We start from the raw sequence: 23,384 nt of genomic DNA on the forward strand, positions 1-23,384 counted from the left end.
GTTATTACTGAACATCAGAATGCTTCATTTAACATGCAAATACTCATAAATGTTGATTTATCCACAGACAAGACAACAGAAGAGCTCGAGCTTCTCCTATAAGGCTCCACGTCACACACTCAGCGATGCTGTGGTTCACTGTTTCACATCTTTTACATATTAAATGTTTGTTAATGTGTGGAAACTTTTCAAGTAAAAACATTCCGTTCATCAAGAAAGATTCACCAAGTCTTAGGAAACTATACAGACTGGAATTAATCTACCTCAAATACAAGATGAGCATTTCTGATTTTCCTTAATAAAATCCTGTAAACATGTTTACTGGGTCTTGTATCAGCTGTACTTAGAGAAATGTCAGTGAGCAGTACCAGTCTTTGTTATTTATCTTAAAACGAGGAGCAGGTTTTAATGTGAACAGGGTATCTGCAGGTTTAAGGGAGCCAAGACTTTTTAAGACCTTTTTTAAAGCCACTTTGACCAAATATAAGCTCTTTTTTTTTTCAATTAAATTTAAGCTATAATTTCCAGCTATTGCCTGGAACCGGTGCTAACCACGTTGCGAACGTGGGATTAGCCATCCAGTTACCATTAAGCTTGCAGTTCCCCATGGCGCAAGCTCCCAATAGCTTACCCAGCTAATGTGCTCATCTAAAAACAGCCCCTTTTCACAACCAACTGAATGTGTACGGTTCCACTTATGCAAATGTCATACACAAAAAATGCTGAACACAAACTAGAAATTCACAAAAAAAATTTTAGAAATAAAAGAGTTGTTAATTGGGTCTTTGGTAATTTAAGACCTTTGGAAACTGTATTTAAGGATTATTTGTCATTTTTAAGGATTTTTAAGGCCTTAAATTTGGAAAAGCCAATTTAAGACTTAAGACTTAAGGACCCGCGGATACCCTGTGTGAAGTATTACGACTTAGTAAGAAGTAAGACAAACAGGAATAATTGCAGTAACTCAAAAAATAAAATTAAATACACATCTGCATTTTTTCCTGTACATTAAGTTTGAATAACAACAAAAATGTTACGGCAAAAATGGTGAATGTTCTGTGTTTTCTGAGTGCTTTCTCTAGTCCTAGAACCCCCCAAGGTGCTTTATAAATGGTAAATGGCCTGTATTTGAAACAGCACCTTCTAGAGTCCTGGCGCTTTACAATACAGTTAGTCACACACACACACACACACACACACACACACACACACACACACACACACACACACACACACACACACACACACACACACACACACACACACACACACACACACATTCATACCCTGGTGATGATGAGCTACACTGTAACCACAGCTGCCCTGGGGCACACAGACACAGATATGCTGCCATTAACAGGCGCCACCGTTCCCTCCGACCACCACCAGCAGGTGAGGAGGAGGAAGTGTCTTGCCCAAGGACACAAGGACAGCAACAGACAGGGTTAGAACCAGCAACCTTTCAGTCATGGGCCGGAACTAAACTCCTCTGCCACCATCATCCAAATGACTGAACATCATCAGATAAGATTCACTAAAACAACACCAGACTCGATAATCAGATGCAAAGTGATTCAAGATTATTAAAAAGTGCTGGAACATCGTTTCAGCCACATCTGGTCATTCAGCCACCATGCTGGCCATTCAGCCACATCTGGCCATTCAGCCACATCTGGTCATTCAGCCACCATGCTGGCCATTCAGCCACATCTGGCCATTCAGCCACCATGCTGGCCATTCAGTCACATCTGGCCATTCAGCCAAATCTGGTCATTTAGTCACATCTGGTCATTCAGCCACATCTGGTCATTCAGCCACCATGCTGGCCATTCAGTCACATCTGGCCATTCAGCCAAATCTGGTCATTTAGTCACATCTGGCCAATCAGCCACATCTGGTCATTCAGCCACCATGCTGGTCATTCAGCCACATCTGGTCATTCAGCCACCATGTTGGTCATTCAGCCACATCTGGCCATTCAGCCACATCTGGTCATTCAGCCACCATGCTGGTCATTCAGCCTCATTTGGCCATTCAGCCACATCTGATAATTCAGCCACCATGCTGGCCATTCAGCCACATCTGGCCATTCAGCCACCATGCTGGCCATTCAGCCTCATCTGGCCATTCAGCCACATCTGGTCATTCAGCCACATCTGGTCATTCAGCCACCATGCTGGCCATTCAGCCACATCTGGCCATTCAGCCACCATGCTGGCCATTCAGCCACATCTGGCCATTCAGTCACATCTGGCCATTCAGCCACCATGCCGGTCATTCAGCCACATCTGGCCATTCAGCCACCATGCTGGTCATTCAGCCACCATGCCGGTCATTCAGCCACATCTGGCCATTCAGCCACCATGCTGGTCATTCAGCCACCATGCTGGTCATTCAGCCACCATACTGGTCATTCAGCCTCATCTGGCCATTCAGCCACATCTGGCCATTCAGCCACATCTGGTCATTCAGCCACATCTGGTCATTCAGCCACCATGCTGGCCATTCAGCCACATCTGGCCATTCAGCCACCATGCTGGCCATTCAGCCACATCTGGCCATTCAGCCACATCTGGTCATTCAGCCACCATGCTGGCCATTCAGTCACATCTGGCCATTCAGCCAAATCTGGTCATTTAGTCACATCTGGCCAATCAGCCACGTCTGGTCATTCAGCCACCATGCTGGCCATTCAGCCACATCTGGTCATTCAGCCACATCTGGTCATTCAGCCACCATGCTGGCCATTCAGCCACATCTGGTCATTCAGCCACATCTGGTCATTCAGCCACCATGCTGGCCATTCAGCCAAATCTGGTCATTCAGTCACATCTGGCCAATCAGCCACATCTGGCCAATCAGCCACATCTGGCCATTCAGCCACCATGCTGGTCATTCAGCCACCATGCTGGCCATTCAGCCACCATGTTGGCCATTCAGCCACCATGTTGGTCATTCAGCCACCATGCTGGTCATTCAGCCACATCTGGTCATTCAGCCACCATGTTGGTCATTCAGCCAAATCTGGTCATTCAGCCACCATGCTGGTCATTCAGCCACCATGTTGGCCATTCAGCCACCATGTTGGTCATTCAGCCACCATGTTGGTCATTCAGCCAAATCTGGTCATTCAGCCACCATGTTGGTCATTCAGCCACCATGTTGGTCATTCAGCCACCATGTTGGTCATTCAGCCACCATGCTGGTCATTCAGCCACATCTGGTCATTCAGCCACCATGTTGGTCATTCAGCCAAATCTGGCCATTCAGCCACGTCTGGCCATTCAGCCACCATGTTGGCCATTCAGCCACCATGTTGGCCATTCAGCCACCATGTTGGTCATTCAGCCACCATGTTGGTCATTCAGCCAAATCTGGTCATTCAGCCACCATGTTGGTCATTCAGCCACATCTGGCCATTCAGCCACATCTGGCCATTCAGCCACCATGCCGGTGCTGGTCGGAGGGACAGGTGGCGTCCATTGTGGCTGTCTTGCTCCTGTCAGTTGGCCTCGGGGAAACTGACTATTGTGGCTCATCAATGTCTGCATGCATTGGTGGATGATTGTAAATCACCTTGGGGGGTTCTAGGACTCTAGAAGGTGATATATAATATGAAGGCTATTTACTATGTGGTTTTTTTACATTGACCATGAATTAAATGCCTAATTTAGATTAACACAATCATACCCACGTGAGTGCAAGCGTGGAACGTTTAATTCTTAATCTCCAGGATAGAAGGATTGTGATCGAGAATAGCAAGAATAATTTTGTCCATGTATTGCCTCAGACGCAGGTTGATCTCTTCCTGTTTCCTCAAAGCGCCAACCAGCTAAAAAAAAAAAAGAGGAGGGGGGGGGGGGGGGGGGTTAGTGTGGGGCCATCCACAAATCAAATAAAGCACTGTTTCCTCACATTACCATCATTAGACTAACCTCATCTCTTGAAGCGTTGTCGATCTCAGCTGCTAGACACTGGGCCTTGGTATGGCAGGAAAACAAGTTCTTAGCTTCATACAAACTCAAACTGAGGATTTGAGCATTGAGGTCGTCGTTCTGGTCTCGCAGCTTAAAGTTCCCCTAAAGAAGCAAAATGACATTTTACAAAGATGTCTGAATGCATTCATGTAATATATGCTATTCTAACTGGCTTGTACTGTGAAACCTCTGCAGGTGGTCCAGAAAGCAGCGCTGCTTCTTCAGTCAGCCTAAACGAGCACATGTCACCCCTCCGTTTGTTGAGCACCACTGGCCATCCATCGCCAACCACATAAACTCAAGGTACCAACGTTAGCATACGCAGGTGTGAACGGCACGTCTTTCATCTACTCTAATCCTCTTGCAAATGCCTTTGTCACGGCTGGGTCACTTCCTGTGTTGTTCCACGGTGGTGGACTCACCTACTCAGTGCAACTAAAACGGGCATCCCTGCTATCTTCAAGTAACCCTTGAAGGCTCAGCTCATCAGTCTCCTACCCTAGCACCGGCCAGAGCCTGCTCGGAGTTCTTCCCTGTGAGCTGATTAATGCTACCCCGGCTTTCCACGATGCATAAGTGGCGCCTAACAATAACAGATTGTCTCTGCATGTTAGTTTAGCTCTTCACATCCTTCAGGATATGGAGGGAGAACCGCTATGATGTTTAAACACTCGTTCAAATGTCGGCCATCTTGCACGTCTCTGTCTTTGAACCTGGTCATCGCCTTTAAGCTGAAATGTTATCGATAAGCTAGGCTGATCACAACAGAGCCGGCTGCTCCCTCACTGATTCAGAAGTGTAACAGCAAAGGAGGTCCATGGTTTCACACACCACACCGACAGGAAGGAGGTGACACAACTCTAGTGTTAGGTGAACTAGAAACTGGCTCCAGCTTTGCTTCACTGGCCACAGATGTAGTTTTGTTTCAACTGAACTGAAAGAGAGGAAGACAGTTTAGTTAGTTCTGTAGACCTGTTTCAGTCTCTTGACTTCATGCTCCATTTCCATCTCCCGTGTTTTGGCGTTGTACTCAGACAACCCCTTGCTCATTCCAGGATGTTCCATTTCCAATTTGAACAACTGCAGATAATCCAGCTCGCGGCGAAGATCATCAATCAACTGCACACACACACACACACACACACACACACACACACACACACACACACACACACACACACACACACACACACACACACACACACACACACACACACACACACACACACACACACACACACACACACACACACACACACACACACACACACACACACACAAAAAAACAAGGTCTAATGTAGACTCAGATTCCTATGTTCACCTTTAAAGTTGACAAAGACTGCCTCACCTCTTGCATTGACTCTTTTTCCTTCTGAAACTCATGGCGGTCATGCCAAAGCTTGTCCATGATCATTCTGTACAGATCCATCTCATCTTTCAGCCTCAGACTCGTATCCTCCAGCTTATCGGTCATTCTCTGCTTCTCCTGCGCAGGAAGAGAAAGAAGAAATCAGAAAAACAGACCACAGTGTCATGATCCTGCCATGCCTTGACCTCCATGCACCATCATTCACCTCATCAGCCTTCCTGCTTTACACCTGGTCACCTCATCTAGCCCCAGCCAAACCTCGTTTCCACAGCAATCCCAGTCTGCATCTCATCAGCTTCTTCCACTTCACCTGCTCCTGACTCCTCAGCTCATCACACACACCTGCTTCCCCTGCTACTTAAGAACCGGCCATCCAACCATCCAGCGGCAGATTATTGAACGCTTTTGCCAGTAAATCTTCCAGCCCTCCTTCCTGCCTGATCACAGTCCCTTGACCTCGTTTCCACGCCTGACCACCACCAAGAACTCTGCCTGCCACCACGCCCCTAGCCTGTCTATGACCGCGTCTCCAGCCTGCTCCCTGTACCTGCTTCGTTTCGATCTGGTTTCAACCCACTCCTGCCTTCGACTCTGCCCTTACCTGAGTTTTCTCCGGTAACGCCTCCTATTAGCTTCTGGCTAATAAAGACAGTTAAAAAAATCTTACTGTGTTTGGTGTCATCACGGGTCCTCCAAGTTCTGTTCATGACGCAGTGCAAACCATTTTACTGACTTTTTAATCTTGAAAACCACTACACCTTGTAAACATGGGTGAGGGACTCCAAGTATTAAATAAAGCCAAGACCCTGTGCAGCAAAAGTTTGAGTGAATAAAAAAGTGAAATGACCTATGCTGCACTCCGACTTTTGAGATGATTACCGTTGAAAGAGCTCCTTCACTCATATTGTTGATATATATCGGTCCCTATAGGAGGGAATGACTTGTAATGTGTACTCTGGGGGAAAAAGCTTCGGTGCTCCTGTTTCAGCACGGAGAATTCAGCCAGAGGGCAAAGGAGCTTCAGACGACAGGATTTGGAGTTTTATTTTCTGAAATTTGGACATCTCTGTTCTTCTTCCGGCTCTTGGAGAGTACAGACGCTTATTTCCTCTTCTCCTCCCTATCTTATCCCAAGGCTCTTTGTCTGTCTTTGGGTGTACGGCGCTTCTGCATTTTTTTCTGGAAACTGGAAACTGAAATTACTAAACTGGACCTGGTCAGTTGGTCTCTCAACGCGTTTGACAAAGTTTTTTCAACGATGAGAACGGGAGAAGGGGCTCCCGGATGCCCCTCTGGGACAGAGCCAGCTGGGCGTATCATGGACTCCTGGAAACAGTGGAACCTGATCTGCGTCTCTCAACTGTCTGTAGAGGATTCTGAAGACGTCTGGATATTCGTGGTGTTGGGATTCCTGCTGTTTGGCCTGAGTGGTTACCTAGTTTACCGGAAAATTAATGAGCTGTCGAGGAATATTGGCTCTTTCCCGGAGCTCAGGGATGGATTACACCACGCTGTGAACGCACAGACTCATATAATTGTCGAGATGTGTCGTAAGCTTGGAACTTTGGCTGAGATTCAGACTCTGGCACAGAAGGTGGATTCCATCAAGGAGCAAGTTGACGGGACAGCACGGATTGGGATAGATTAATTACGCCATTATTGGATTTAGAGGGGTTGAGGACCAACAGAACTTTAAGACAGAGAGGAAATTATCTCTGTCTGGCCCCAAAACAAGTTCTTATCTGAATCTGGTGCCCTTGAGCCTGTGAGGCTGAAGAGATAACTCCCCCTCAGAAGAAATGTGGAATGCTGCCGTCACCATGGCAACTCTGTCGTCCTATCCCAGCCTGGGTGGGACTGCGACTGGTGAAGGTCGTTGAATCGTTTCCAGGAGTCACTAAACCCAACGACCTCCTTCCCCCTGTCCAAACGGAGGTGACGAGCGCTGCTTATCGCGGCTGCATGCACTGATGTTTGGAAAGTCCCCAACCCTACCTCCCCACCTATTGGACACTTACGTTGTGTGATGTCTGAAGTCTGTTGCATATCTGTCTGAGGTGTTGTTTGCAGAGCAAAGCTGCCCTCCCTGTGGAGGGTAACTCTGAAGTGCCTTTTTTTCCTCCACCTGACTCAATCCTCATGTAAACCCCTCTGATCTCTATTAAGGTAGCGCGACTCGGGTTGCGAATGACCACAGTCACCAATTCTTGCCATATGTCTATGCCCATGTATGTCTGATCTCTGAATTGTGTACTGAAACTCTACTTTCCCTCTGAGATTAATAAAGTATCTTTGAATTTTGAATTGAATTGATTGGCTCACAGAGACATGACTCTACTGCTGACTGTTCTGCAACGTAGATGTTTATCTGAACAAATAACACAAGCCTGGAGGACTTCTGCTGTGTGGTGGATTTGCTAATGCTAACGGTTAGCTTCTAATAGTCGAGATGTTCTCTGCTGTTTCCTGGATGCTGGCGCTTCCACGTGCGTTCCCGGTCCGGTCCAGGCTGGATGGCGTCAGGCCTAGGTCTTGCACCAGAAGGGTTAGTTCACATACACCTCTCAGGAACGTTAATCTCAGAGCACGTGGGCGGGGCAAAAGATGCACGGAGAAGTCTGTGGTGCCTCTCTTAAATTATTTTTGGAGACTCTGACATGGCATCCAGACTATTGCGTCTGTCCTCCCGCAGGCAGCTCAAGCCTGACAGTGCTGTTGTGTGTGTGTGTGTGTGTGTGTGTGTGTGTGTGTGTGTGTGTGTGTGTGTGTGTGTGTGTGTGTGTGTGTGTGTGTGTGTGTGTGAGTGAGGAGATGTTTCCTCCTCAGTATTGAGAATGATAATGAATCGTGCATGCAGGAAACCCCCACTGGCTGATTGTGTCTGCCAAGCTGGCGCTTCCCCTAAAGGTAGGAGTGAATTTCAGCTGGCCAGTCTGTCGGTGGTGTGTGTGTTGGGACAGTTCATCCCGAAGCACACCGCCTTGGGAAGAGGGCTGAAAGAATGACTGGTTGTTTGTGGAAAAGACCCAGGCTAGCGTATCTGTGTGGAGTAGAGTGGGCCCGCATGTGAAAGGAGCTTCACCCAACAACAGCCTTCCTCTTTGTGAGTCCATGAATGTTAGTGACAGTGTGACGTAGATCTGTCAGGATTTTCTAATCCCAGAGTTTCACTGTCTGTTTTCTATCAGAAACTGATGCAGGAGCTAGGTGTAGGAGACTATTTTCATGTTCAGCCTGCATGTTCCAGTGGTTGCTTCTAGACTGTGGAACGATCTGCCACTTATTACCAGACAAGCCCCTCCTCTTAATGTTTTTAAATCTAAGCTAAAGACTTATTTGGCTTTGGGATCTGTAACTGAATGAGGGACACACTTTTAATGTGATGATGTCACTTTATTACTATTTGGTTTTAGTGGATTGATCTTTATTCTGTATGTTATCTTGTTAAAGTGTTGATCCTGCTTTAGCTTGTTTTAGTGTGCAGCACTTTGGGGCACATCTGAGAGTGCGTTATAAATAAGGTGATGATGATGATGATGATAAACTCGGAAGGACCAGTCATTTTCAAAAATAATAAGTAAAAAAGAAGTTTCCCAGTAAAAGACGATGTTTTTCACAAACATGACAGGTCTGAGAGAACCTGACTCACAACACAAAACACACACACAAAACACACACACACACACACACACACACACACACACACACACACACACACACACACACACACACACACACACACACACACACCTTCCAAAGCAAACCAATCCAAACCAAAATGATCACAAGTCCAAGTTATGCCCCCCCCCCCCCCCCCCCCCCCAATAGGTTTTATTTTTAAAGATTCACATTCATTTTATTCCGAGAACAGGTTAAACAACCTTTTTAATATAAGTTTAGAAATACTGAGATTACAAGAACACTAACAGTTCTGCCGAGGTGCGAGGGCTGGAGGTGTCGGTACCGGATCGGCTCGGGGTCCTTCGACTGCCGATGACGTCACATGACTGCGAATCTACTCGGCTTTCACACACACGTTTTGGAAAGACATCAGCAGTTTAGTTAATAAATTCTTGTTTGTTAACACCTAAATGTTTTCTTTATAATTGTAATTTGTTAATAAAACACCACATTATCTTTGTTTTGTAAAGAATGTGAAACTGCATAAAACCAACATCGGACTGACAAACAATAGAACAGTTCTTATATGTGAAGCCACATCTGTTTGTAATAATGTGGAGTTCGTCTGTTTATTTCCTTAGTTGTTATCTAAATACATTCTGTGACTCTAAATATTGCTTGGTGTCTTTCAATAAAGTTCTTATATTTTATTTTGCCCCATTTCATCAACATCAAGAGCTTTTGAGGGTCACCGTTTATCATTTGCTTATATTTTACATTTCCTTTAGAAATCCAAACGTGTTTTCTACAAAAAGTGTTGATTTTTGGACTACAGGACTACAACCGCTAGGACTACGACCGCTAATTTGTTCTGACCAATCAGAATCATAACGTGGTAACATCACTTCCATAAACTTCATGTTCAGCCAATAAACTACGTTGACGTCATCGGCAGTCGAAGGACCCCGAGCCGATCATGTACCGACACCGGCTGTTTGCAGGAGCTTGGTGGCCATGTGTGTGCCTGTGGGGGCTGATCACTCCCAGCCTGAGTCAGTTACATAGATTCATTCTCCTGTAGGGCTACTTTCTGCAGGATGAGCCCAAAGGATCCAGTGATTTGTGGATCAGGTAGCAGACAAAAGAAATGGTTTTTATATAGCACCTCTCAAGATAAAAATCATGAGGCACTTCACAAAAACATAAAAATAAAAATGAGATAAATAAAGCAAGGGAGCCCAAAAATGACAGAACAGACAGAAACATCAGCACGAAGAGACGTTAGTGAAGAAGAAAACCAGCCTGAACAGGTGAGTTTAAAGGAGACCACTGAGTCCACTGATCTCAGGCTCAGGGGGAGAGAGGTCCAGAGTCTGGGGGCCACAGCAGCAAATGATCTGTCACCTTTGGTCTTTAGCCTGGTGCTGCACAACCAGTAGGCTTTGGTCACTGGACCTCAGGGACCTGCTGGGGGTGTAGGGACTAAGAAGATCACCAATGTAAGATGGTGCTTGTCCATGTAAGGCCCTATAGACCAGAACCAGGATCTTGAAATGAACCCTGAAGTTGACTGGCAGCCAGTGAAGCTGGAGGAGAAGCGGGGTGATGTGGGTGTGTTTGGAGGACTTGGTCAGAAGCCGAGCACAGGCATTCTGAACCACCTGTAGACGGTTCAGGGAGGTTCTGCTCAGACACGTGAAAAGAGAGTTACAGCAGTCTAAGCGTGAGGAGATGAAGGTGTGGAGAACTGTCTCAAGTTCAGAGTGGGACAGAATGGGACTCAGCTTAGCAACGTTCCTGAGATGGAAGAAGGAAGAGCGAACAAGAGAACTGACATGAGAATCCAGGGTGAGAGCTGGGTCAAAGGTCACACCAAGATTCCTGACAGAGGGTTTGGTGCGAGAAGCAAGCTGACCAAGAGAGTCTCTGACTTTGGGAACCAGCTTGTCTGGGGCACAGATGAGGACCTCAGTCTTATCTTCATTCAGCTGAAGAAAGCTCCCAGACATCCAGGCTCTGATAGAGTCTAAGCAGGTGTGTAACAGCTGCAGCTGAAGCCTAATGTATGCTTCTCCGTCAGCTCTGTGAGAGAGATGCACACACACTGACAGATGTTTACGTCACCTGGGCAGTGTCGCAAAGCAATTCCCCACCAGGGCAACAGAGGGCGTAGCGCTGTTCTGTCACGTATCCGCTCCCAGACAGAGTATTTACCATTGTGTTTATATAATGTTTTGTATTTTAGAGATTTTTAACAGACAATTTTGTCCCTCATTCTCCTCCACCTCTAAACCCACGTTTCCCATCATTTCCGTCCATGAATAAAACAGTTGCTGTGTAATTTTATACTCCTTCAGTCACAGGATAAGCATACGCATACACATTTTCAGTTTTTCTGCCATTTATTCTTCAAGCTGCCCTGTTTGCCGCTAGATATTGTCGGCTCACTTTTATGTTTTAACCCTCTCAGGCTCAAAATAAGTTTCGATAAAAGGACGAACAACTAAGTCCTTCAGGGGTACTTCTGATTTAAAAATGTTCATGAAATACGTATGTGGAGTAACCATGTAGGTAGGTTTAACGTTGCACATCTGCAACGCCTGCCTCCAGAGGGTTAAGGGGGCAATGGCAGTGCTGTTGATGAATTTAAAGGAAGCGGTGTTCTGGCCAATCACAAGCTTGCGCTTTCCATCTTGTTCAACAGAAGTTTAGAAGAGTGGACTCGACTCTGTTCGTCCTTGCATGCTTGCTGGAGAACCCTCATGACAACAGATAATGGTGTTGAGTCTCAGCCTCTCCAGTAGCAGGTGATGGTCAACAGCGTCAAAGGCTGCAGTCAGGTCCAGCAGGACCAGAACAGAACCGTCCCCTGCATCACTGTGGGTCAGAAGGTCATTAGAGACCCTTAAGATTGGTTTATGCTTGATGCGTCCGCGAGGTCCGCACGGAAAAGTTGCGTCATTTTAACAACCACGCCCCTCCAGCGCGTCTCCGCGCGGCCCAAGATTTACGCAACGCGCACCTCGGAAAATTTCTAACCACGCGGACGGTCGGACGCGGAAAAACATGGCGGACCGGCAAGAACTAGTATGAAAGAGGTTGGTAAATACAGACATTTGTATGATTCAGCTCTCAGAGATCACCGTGATCAACATGTTGTTAATAATTATTGGAGAGAAATAGCTCGCACTGTCGGAAAATACGAGAACGCTGTTAAAAATGCTGAAATGCCATGTTGTAAACAGTAATTTCTACTTCTACTATGGTGTAGTGTTGGATGCATGCCGTAGAGCTCTATGCTGCCCCCTACAGTTTGGGAGAATATTGGCTCACCGCAGAGACGAGCCGCATGAACCATAAACGCTGCAAGTTGTGAAGCGCGTTCCATCCGCGAGCCGCATCACCGCGTGGAAAGTGAATGCGTCAAGCATAAACCAAGCTTAAGAAGAGCTGTTTCAGTAGAATGAGCTCTACGAAAACCTGACTGGAAGCTATCATAGATGTTATGTTCATCAAGAGCAGCTGTGAGTTGTTTAGCCACAACCTTTTCCAAGATCTTGGAGATGAACGGAAGTTTGGAGATGGGTCTGAAGCTGCTATGGAGAGAGGGGTCAAGACTCGGTTTTTAAGAAGCGGGTGGATTACAGCATTCTTAAAGTAAGCAGGGACCTGACCAGAAACCAGAGAAGCATTAATTATAGAGAGCACGCTGGGACTGATGGACTGAAAAGCACTTTTAAACAAAGATGAGGGTAATAATAATAATAATAATAATAATAATAATAATAATGCATAGGTTTTATATAGTGCTTTTAACAATGACTCAAGGATGCTTTACATATCAGGACTAAAGGAGAAGATGCTGAGGCGGCGGGCAGAGGTGTACAACCAATGCTAATCCTGTTGAGTAAAGTCCGCGGAGGTGGTTCTGGATTTTGGTAAGGATGCACTCTGGAAATTATCCGTACAAGAAGAGTGCCTGAGGCAGACCCCAGGCATGCTGGACCTGGAAATGCACTAGGGTCCCACCGGAGGAGCTGTTCACAGTGGCTGTGGCTGCACCAAGACCCGAACTCAGGAACAGGAAGAGAAGACGCTTTATTTTTACCAGCTGGCTGTTAGAAAAGGTTTCAAACTGCCACAGTCAGTAATAAAATCCCCATAATTAAAATCCAAGTTGTAACAAGCATTATTCGTGGGACAGTTTCACTCACCTGGTCCAGTTTTTCTGACTGAGACTTGAGCCTGCGAACATTTAACGTCATCTCTCCGTTCTCCTCCTCTACCTGCTGAACCCTGTAGGGAGGTTTTATGGATCAGTGCAGCAGTCTAAGTGCTTTTGTATCAGCCCTGCACCCACAAACACTCTTTCCATTACCGTTTCTGACTTGTCTTTCTAACTGGTACCAGTTCTTTATGCCAAACACAATCAGTCTGATGCTGTAATCCGACTGGAGCAGGCTTGATTATTTCAGTAACGAGGCAGCATTGAAAGCAAAGTGCTTGTTTACGTTTTTCCTCTGTACATTATTCTACTTCCTGATAGTTTTTCTTGTTTTGGATGCTCAAGCTCTAACATTTGGTATCAAATTGGGCTGAAAATGTCATGACTCCCTGTCTTTCACCCTCCTCTGCCTCTGCTGCCATGACCTGTTTCCACAGTAACCTCAGCCTGCACCTCATCAACTTCATTCATCTCACCTGTTCCTGTCATCAGCTCATCCCACACACCTGCTCCCTCTGCTATTTAACTCCCAGCCTGCTCTCCATCCAGTGCCAGATTATTGAACGCTCTTTGCCAGTAAATCTTCCAGCATTTCACCTTGGCTGATCTCAGCCTCCGGACCTCGTTTTCACGCCTGACCCCTGCCTTGAACTCTGCCTGCCCCACTACCCTCGCCTGTCTGCTACCTCGTCTCCAGCCTGTTCCATGTACCTGCTCGTCCCGATCTGGTTTTGACCCACGCCTCCTCTCCGACTCTGTCTCCTGCCTCGCCCTCTTCGGTAACTTTTTTTGAACTTTTTACTGTGTTTGGTGTCATCACGTGTCTTCCAAGTTCTGGTTGTGACGGAAAAAGCTGACACATCCTGAAAGTGCCCAGGAAGCCCTGGCGGAGGGTGAGGGTGATGAAGGCCAAATTACAGAGCACTGCAGCGGCGCTTCGCCCGGATGTCATTTGGGTCAAAACAAGAGTTACGAAAATGGAGGACGGTTTGTCCACGCAGTTGGACAAGGTTGCCTCTCTTTGGAGCTCGGTAGGAGAGCTAAGGAAAGTCTCCGAGCTACTGGGGAAACGTGATGGTTAGGAGGGCCGCTCGAGGAGCTGTAATGTTCGGATTATTGGAATACCCGAGTCCGGGGAGCTGAGTCGAAAGGCAAGGCTCTCAGTTTATTGGTCCTCTACATCCCAACCCTCATCTATGGTCATGAGCTTTGGGTAGAGACGGGAAGAGGAAGTGGCCGAAATGAGTTTTCTATGCAGATCCGACCCAAGTTATGCAGAAGATAATGGAAGGATGGATATTAATAATAACTGCATTACAGCAACGCGTTACTAGTAACGTGTCATTACCAAACACTGTTCATGATTCAGAGTATTTATGCAAAGAGCCAATCTTAAAGGCGTGTTTGGGATCCGGGTAAATATTATACATCTGGGTCGGTACGGTCGGACACAGGACCAGAAGTCGGCTTCCCACCAGGGTCAGATGTGCGTTTTCCATCCTGAGGAGACTTTTTTTCCAGACCTCTTCCTCGGAGGTCCGACTGGGACCGAGGTGACATAACGGACTGAATGGGAGCTTACCTGCTGCAGAGCAAGTCAATCTCCGTGTTCCTGTCTCTCTCCAGTTTGCTGTAAGTATCTCGGTGCCGCTTGTTCTCTTCTTCCAGAGTCTCTGCAGCCTTCGTCTCTGCGTCCTTCACCTGCTCTTCCAGCTCATGGACCCTGGAATGCAAATAGTTGAGATAAAATATTTTGACTTTGATTAGAAATGTTTCTTCAAAATTTAGTTATGTAGAACTAATGAGTAATGTAAGTAAATGTGAAGTGATATAGCAACTGTCCATAAAATGACTTTGTGATGAATTCCTAATCTCTAAACAGTATGCTCTTCATGTCCATAACGCAGGATTTACTCCAGGTAAGCTAACCTAATACTCAGTATGGAAATGTGAAATAGTTGAGTAGAAGTGAATCTGACTAAATGCTAAACAAACACTCGCATGATGCACGGCCCTACCTGTGAAACAGGTGCGTGTTTTCCTGTTTGAGTTTAGATTTCAGGTCACTGTTGGCAAGACTGTCGCTCTCCAACTCGGTCACCTTTTTCTCCAGATAACTAACCTGGGTGAGACAACCAGGTTCAGTTTGACTCGGTAAGGGAAGAATGTCGCTGTCGCAGAGTAGTTACATGCATGTACGGACCATCATTGATAGTCAGGATTGCTGTTTTACCATGACCATTGCTGAAGACTCTGCTCCTTACTTTGATCAAAAGGCCTCGCATTCTGAACTCAACATCTGTGATTCAAATTCAAATTCAAATTCAAAAATACTTTATTAATCCCAGAGGGAAATAAGAGGCCTGGTTCTACAAGTTTGCTCCTCAGTCGGGTCAGACAAAATTCTCCTCTGGTAAACTGGCTAAGAAACTTTTGCCGAAGTGGTCAGGTCTATACCTCATCACTGAAAAACTCCCGCTGGCGATAAAACATACCGGTTAAAAATCTATGGCATCAGCTATCATATCTATCCAGATGACATTCAGATCTACCTGACGATCAATGGGCCAAACACGGATGTACATGTTATTAGGTTTTGGCCTCCTTCCCTTTGGAGTTTTTTTTGTTATCTTCCTAAATAAAGGATTTTACTTTTTCAACCGCTCCTGCCTGAGTAGTCTGGATTTTCTGCATTTTGGGTCCAAACCTCCTGCTCTCAACGTGACACCGTCTCCAAATTTAGGTTCTCCACCACCTCCCTTTGACCTTTGACCCAGCTCTCACCAGGTTGTGCTATAACAGTTTTTAAACCCATGCTATTTAAAACATTGAGTTGAAAATCCTGCCATGGGCTGGCAATCCAAATGTCCTTCAGTGGAGCTTTCAATCCTTTTCACACATTTCATGTTTAGTATCCAACCCATTCTCTAATTCTCATGTCACGTCATTCATGTCAAGTCACGTCATTCATGGGAAACAGATGATCATTATTATTAATATATTAAAGCCCGGTTGTGTGTGTGTGTGTGTGTGTGTGTGTGTACTTTCTCTGTGATGTCAAGGTCACAAGAGTCAATGCTGTCTGTGAACAAGTCTTCTGTACTGCTGCCCTGACTGGAGCCAAAAACACTATGGCTGGCCTGGAACAGCTGGCTGCAGGGAAGAGGAAACATATCAGAGAAAAATAGAGCACACTTGACCAACTAATGTTGGACCAGAAGGTCGGGTTACTCACCGTCCAAATGCTGTACTGGTAATCTTTCTGTTGGGACTGAAACAACAGAGAAACTTCATCACAATCTCTGGCAACAACGCAGAATTTTCACCATCTAGTTTACTGTGCAGATACTGCTGTGTTATTCACACTATCGGCTTTCAACAATCTTAACCAAATAACTGTTTGTATATAAAACAACATTCCTTTAAAAATATAGAAGATAGGGTGGCACTTCAATGTGAGCTGTGGTTAGAAGGTTTGCTTGTCTGTCAGCGTAGTGTCCAGAACATGGAGGTGCTACCAGGAGAAAGGCTCAGGAGATGAGGAGGAGGCCATAGGAGGGCAACATCCCAGCAGCAGGGCCGCCACCTCAGGAGGAGCACTGCCAGAGCTGCAAACTGACCTCCAGCGGGCCACAAATGCTCAAACATTCAGAAACAAACTCCATGAGGGGGGTATGAGGGCCCGACGTCCATGAGGGGGGTGCACTTATGTGACAGTGTGAGCGTCCTGTCACTGTTTCCTGATTGATCATGCGCCCTGGCTTCTTGGCCAGTGGGATGTCCTTCTAGCTGACTGGTTAGCGCGTGTAACTCTCACCCGGGAGTCTGGGGATCGAATCCTGCCCGGGCCCTCGTTTCTCCACCTTGCCACACTTACAGCCCAACACCATGCAGGACGTTTGACATGTGAGAGAACACCATGACTGGCACGTTTTCCACTGGCGCTCTCCACAGATGAAAGCAGGTTCACACTGAGCACATGTGACAGGGTCTGGAGACGCTGTGGAGAACGTTCTGCTGCCTGCAACATCCTGCAGCATGACCAGTTTGGTAGTGGGTCAGCCACACAGCCCTCCATGTCCTCTCCAGAGGCAACCTGATTGCCATTAGGTACCCTGATGAGTTCCTCAGACCTCTTATGAGACCATCTGCTTGTGCGGTTGGGCCTGGGTTCCTCCTAATACAAGACCTCATGTGGCTGGAGTGAGTCAGCAGGTCCTGCATGGCGAAGGCATTGATGCTATGGGCTGGTCCGTCCGTTCCCCCGACCTGAATCCAGTTGACCACATCTGGGACATCGTGTCTCGCTCCATCCACCAACGTCACGTTGCACCACAGGCAGTCCAGGAGTTGGCAGATGCTTAAGTCCAGGTCTGGGAGGAGATCCCTCAGGAGACCATCTACCACCTCATCAGGAGCATGCCCAGGTGTGGGGAGGTGGTACAGGCACATGAAGGCCACACACACTACTGAGTCTCATTTACATCTGTTTTAAGGACATTACATCAAAGGTGGATCAGCCTGCAGCGTGTTTACACTTTAACTTTGAGTGCGAGTCCCACTCCAGACCTCCATGGGCCGATACAGTTCATTTCCATTGACTGCGATTTTGTTGTCAGCACATTCAACTACATAAAGAACAAAATATTTAATCAGAATATTTCATTCATTCACATCTAGATGTCTTAGTTTTGAGTTCCCTTTATTTTTTGAGCTGTGAATGTTCATCTCAGGTTTTCTGCCTTAGTAAGATAACCTCACGGCTAGAGAGAAGTCCATCCAACAGGACCGAATGGGGTTTACAGCGCTAAGTTTGCTTTTTTTGCACGCGGGGTTCGGGGGCCACAGAGGGGGCCCACGGGCCGCCTACTGAGGACCACTGGGCTAGACCTTCCTAGAACATCTTACAGTTCTTATACAGAGGCTTGGTGAATACGACTGGACGAGGCATGTCAGAGGTGCATGTCGGCAGCTGCAGCTTTCTTTCTTAGTGGCTAATTTACTATTAAATGTGGGTTTAATCTTTTAAAACTGAGTTCTAAGATTCTGGAGAATATTTTGCATTTAATCTTTACTTGCTGCCAGGACCGTTTCATTCCACCGATGCTGCTCCTCATTTCAAGCATTGTTATTAAATATAACATACAAGCTCTGGTCTGGGATGGACCCTTATCATCATCATGCTGTCCTCCTTGTGAAAATTTTAAAATAGCCTTATAGGTGCACGATGTAAGTCAATAAATTTGGGTACAGGAGTCAGTTTTATTTCATGTTGCCATACTCGGCTCAGCTCCAGAGACTTCTAGCGTTTCCTTACCTGTTAGCCTTGAGGTTTCTAAGTCGAGCCTCCAGGTCATTGAGAAGATTGACTTTCTTACAGCACTGAGAGCAATAGATGTCCAGTAAGTCGCTGTGATACATCTGCTGTATCTTTTGTGGAGTCTGCTTGGCACTGCAGTTACAAAGAATACAACGATGCTGCAATGAAACCACTTACATGTGCTCTCGGCTCAGGGCAAATGTACATGAGCATCCTCAACCATTCAACATTAAAGCTCTAAAACTCCCAACACCAAATAACAACAATACAAAAATAAACACAAAGATTTTGAATGTTTGCCGTTGCTTATTTTGCTTTTTGCTAAATAAAAATGACCAAATCACATAACTTTATGTGTATACATAAATATACAGGCAGCAGTAGGAGGGAGAGCTGGTTGTCCAGTAATCAGAAGGTTGTAGGTTTGATCCCGGCTCTTGCCAGAGAACGCTGCTGCTGTGTCCTTGGGAAACACTTCATCCGCCCTGCCTGCTGGTGGTCGTCAGAGGGACTGGTGGCGCCGGTATACGCCAGTCCGGCTTCTGTCTGTGTGCCCCAGTTCAGCTGAGGCTACGATGTAGCTCATTATCACCAGGATGGGAATGTGTGTGTGAATGTGTGGATGACTAATTGTGTTGTGAAGCACCTTGGAGGTTGTAGAACCCTAAGAAAGCTCAATACAAATACAGGAAATGTACCATATATATTTTTATTTATTTATTTATTGCTGATGAGGAGTGGGCCAAAATACCTGCTGAGAGGTGAAGAAGTGTCATTGACAGTTACAGGAACAGTTTAATTGCAGTGACTGTACAACCGCTTTAAAGCTGAGTGTCAAGCAGGCAGTCGGGCATTGGGTCCCATTTTTAAAGTCTTTGGTATGACCTGACCTGGATTTGAACCCCGATCTCCCAGTCCCAGGGGGGGGGGCACTGTACCACTAGGCCACTGAGAAGGTAAGTGTTCCCCATAAGCGAGAATCCCAGGGGGGACGAGTCCTCTTCTGGCATAAAGGTGCCCCACACCAAAATGAAACAGGATTGTTGCCCTGGTGTTCCCTTTATTATTTTGAGCAGTGCATATCTTACAGAGAGCACTGCATGGCAACGCCAAATGACGCACTCGGTTTTTGCAGGAACAGGAGCTTTAAGGAATGTTTTCCATCAAATACAGATTATTTAGTGAGCATGAGACTTTGCAGCTGGATATAAGATCTTTATGATATTCTTCTTTAGTCCAGCTTCAACCAGGGCTCCCTTCAGACTTCTTCCATAGCATGACGTAATTTGTTTTCTGTGTTCAGAGTGGCCGGCACCCGGACTGGTTTTAATCAGCATGTCCAGCACCATGATGCAACACCAGATTATCTGCTTTACAGTTTGTCTAAGGATTCAGAAAATTTCTACAAATTGTCTACGGTAACATCGGAAAATACTGGTGTCGGTTTTTACTCTTAATGACCCAACTTTTACATAACATGCACATATTATACGTAAAACTCTTCAGATAGGTCTCCTTGTTCTCAAAATGCAAAAACTGTCAGAAATTAAGAGTTGAACAAAATCAGTATCAGTTTGGGCCTCTCGACTTAGGCTGCTGCCCCCGCGACCCAACTCCGGATAAGAGGGAGAAAATGGACAGATGACGGATGGACGGATGGACGGATGGATGGATGGATGGATGGATGGATGGATGGATGGATGCACATCAGTGGCTACACTGATACAGTATGCGCAGCAATAAGCTAGGAAATGTTTCCTCAAGTAACAAAAGATGGAAATTATTGATCGATTCAGAATCTTTATGAATATGAATCTCGTTAACTGATTTTTTCTGGCACTTCTAATGGGTTCACATCCAGATCGTTTACACACCTGGAGGGAAGTGAGGGGTGCAACTCTGAGAGGCCATTTGTCCCATTGTCCTCTTCAGGGCAAGAGCTGTTGGGAGTAAAATCCACATCCACCCCCTCCCCATAGTCCTCAAACTGCTCCTCCCCAGGAATGGCAGAGGCAGACCCAACTGGATTTCTAGGGTTGTACAACAGCACACTTAAAAAATACAAACTAAAGTTAGAAATGTACCACGCCTTGATAGTTTTATGACAAACCTGGCTTGCTGTGCTTTGGTCATGGAGTTGGAGCTGTTGGTATTTTCACTGCAGCTGTCCATGTCACACTCTGCGTCAGCTCCACGGCCCGAGGTGCACGCCCTGCACTCCGGGTAAGACTGTGCTAGTGCAATGACTGGAGGGCCAACCTTTGCTTGATTATTCTGCAAAAAGGAACACAATCAATGATAGCATGGCAACATGTGCATGAGCAGTTAACAACTGAACAGTTTTATAATAAATCCAGAGGTGTAGTTTTCTTTTATAGACCCTTTGAAATGTGACGTCACGCCCCCCAGCTAACCCTTTACTTACTTTATTTAAAGAGAGGACAATGCATATTTATGAACAGCAATGCAACTGTAAATATGCCAGATTGTAGCCTTAGGCTAATTTCCATCTGCAGTCCTCTGGCAGGTTAATGAGAAAAGACAGATAACAATGTACATTTAGAAAAAAAACCCCAGTTAGGAACATATTTTACGGAAAAGACAAGAGTAAAAACAAATAAAAGTGTCATCTATGATTGCATCTTTGAATTTCCTGTAGCCACAGTTTCAATTGTCTTTTGACAGTAACTAAACTTGAGTGTTCTCTCACTTGAGTAGGAATGCTGTTCCAAAAAGTCGAGTCCTGGAATGACGGAACGTTTTGAGAAAATGCCGTTCGCCTAAGCGTGAGCTCACAGTCACCTCTAACTGTAGCTCGAGCTACTCGGGAAGAGTCCCTTTGTGATTTTTGAATAATAAAATCATTCAGCGGTGGAGGGGCTGGACCATGAATAACTTTATAGATCAAGCAGATTTAAAATGTTTAAAATTTTGGAAACTCTGTAGAGAATATTTATCCTGAATCAGACCGTGATGATGCATCATTGGCTTCTTGTCCAGGATTTTATTGCCCTTTTATAGCAGGACTCAACAGGTCTGATAACAGAAGAGGCAGAATATGACCAGCTGGTGATGCAATGGCCGATGTGAGGCAGTACATTCAATGTAAAAATGTGCCTGCTGCCTTATCTGTCAGGGACGCTCTTATATGTTTAAAATTACGCAAATTATAATTTACAGTTTTGACAATATTCTGCACATTTTCTAAAAGATCATTTTGAGTCCAACCATACCCCAAGGTATTCGAGTTGTTCAACATTTTGTATTTCTTTCTTCTCCTTTCAGATCCACCTTTGCTGGTGTCAGTCTTGATGTTGGTTTGGAGAAGAACATGCACACAGTTTTCTTGATGTTGAGACAAAGACACGAGTCCTCTAGCCATGTCTGGAGGTCATTTAAAGCAGTTGAAAGTTGTTAAGGACTTTTGGAGTGTGTAAAAATGACTGTGTCATCGGCATACATAATGGTATCTACATTTTGACATATGGTTGGCAAGTCATTAACATAGAGTGAAAACGGTAATGGTCCCAAAATTGACACTTGGGGGACACCTGCTGGAGAATAATGGTATGATGACTTACTGTCACCTATCTGTACACATTGCCTTCTGTCAGATAGATATGATTGGAGCCATTTGAGCATAGAATTAAATGCTGCAAGTCTAGAGATGAGTTTAAAATGGTTCACTCTGTCAAACGCTCTTTTAAAATCAATAAAAACAGCAGCATCACAAGCATTTCTGTCCAAGTATGATTTAGCCTTTTTGATAAAACACAGACAGCTGTCTCTGTTGAGTGGTGACAGAGAAAGCCAAACTGCATAGGATGAAGGGACTGATCACCACAGTTCAACTGTTGTAAAATAGATTTAGCCACCCATTCTCTGCAATTTTTTAAATAATAGGCAATATGCTGATTGGTCTGTAATTGTCAGGGTCTGTTTTGTTCCCTGATTTGTAGATGGTAATCACTTTTGCCCTAACCCTGTCCCCAATAAAGATAGACTCTATTATATATATATATATATATATATATATATATATATATATATATATATATATATATATATATATATATATATATATATATACACACACACATACATATATATACATATATACACACACATACACACACACACACACACACACACATATATATATATATATATATATATATATATATATATATATATATACACACACACACACACATACATATATATATATACATATATACACACACATATATATATATATACACACATACATACATACATATATACACACATACATACATATATATGTATGTATGTGTTATATATATATATATATATATATATATATATATACATACATACATGTCCTCCCACCCATCTCCCCATCCCCTGGGCGGGGTGGGTGGCTCTTCATATCAAGCTGGGGTTCTCTACCAGAAGCCAGCGAGCTTCAGGGTTCTTAATGGCATTAGTATTGATTGTTCCTAGGACTGTGCTCTTCTGGACTAAGATGTGAGATGTTTGTCCAGGTTTCTTTGGAGCCTCTTCTCCAGTATGGAGGTCACTGCCCAGAGAGGTCTGAAGATCATGCCTTCATCTACCTGGTTCTTTCCTACTCTTCCCTGAGCCCTTGGTATTTCTCCAGTTTCCCATGCTCATTCATGAGTTGGCCACATTGATCCTAAAAACTGTTCTTATAAATGATCCCAATGTCCGGTTGGTTGGCCTTTAACATTTTTCTCTGTTGAAATCTGGAAGTCCCACAGGACCTTAGCTCGGTCATTCTCCACCACCTTGGGAGGTGATTCCCACTTTGACCTGGTGGTCTCCTTCACATATTTCCTTATTTAGTCCAGCCCAAAGAACTTTTTTCTT

At 45.2% G+C, this 23,384-nt stretch overlaps 1 protein-coding gene across 2 annotated transcripts in view; it reads right to left on the minus strand.

The window, feature by feature from the left end:
• Positions 1 to 3,538: 3,538 nt before the first annotated feature.
• The window catches only part of rab11fip4a (RAB11 family interacting protein 4 (class II) a), a 49,851-nt gene continuing 30,005 nt past the window's right edge, over positions 3,539 to 23,384 (minus strand). For both annotated transcript variants that reach the window (XM_015968968.3, XM_015968970.3), the window contains 12 exons: positions 20,623 to 20,786; positions 20,387 to 20,542; positions 18,510 to 18,644; positions 16,428 to 16,463; positions 16,237 to 16,345; positions 15,211 to 15,314; positions 14,775 to 14,915; positions 13,182 to 13,263; positions 5,326 to 5,463; positions 4,950 to 5,096; positions 3,936 to 4,079; positions 3,539 to 3,832 (listed from right to left, as the gene is read on the minus strand). In XM_015968968.3, the coding sequence (XP_015824454.3) occupies positions 3,716 to 3,832; positions 3,936 to 4,079; positions 4,950 to 5,096; positions 5,326 to 5,463; positions 13,182 to 13,263; positions 14,775 to 14,915; positions 15,211 to 15,314; positions 16,237 to 16,345; positions 16,428 to 16,463; positions 18,510 to 18,644; positions 20,387 to 20,542; positions 20,623 to 20,786 (1,473 nt within the window). In that variant the 3' untranslated portion in view covers positions 3,539 to 3,715. The remainder of the gene's footprint in view (positions 3,833 to 3,935; positions 4,080 to 4,949; positions 5,097 to 5,325; positions 5,464 to 13,181; positions 13,264 to 14,774; positions 14,916 to 15,210; positions 15,315 to 16,236; positions 16,346 to 16,427; positions 16,464 to 18,509; positions 18,645 to 20,386; positions 20,543 to 20,622; positions 20,787 to 23,384) is intronic.

This window comes from Nothobranchius furzeri, chromosome 18 (assembly GCF_043380555.1).
Source record: "Nothobranchius furzeri strain GRZ-AD chromosome 18, NfurGRZ-RIMD1, whole genome shotgun sequence".
Lineage (NCBI taxonomy): Eukaryota > Metazoa > Chordata > Actinopteri > Cyprinodontiformes > Nothobranchiidae > Nothobranchius > Nothobranchius furzeri.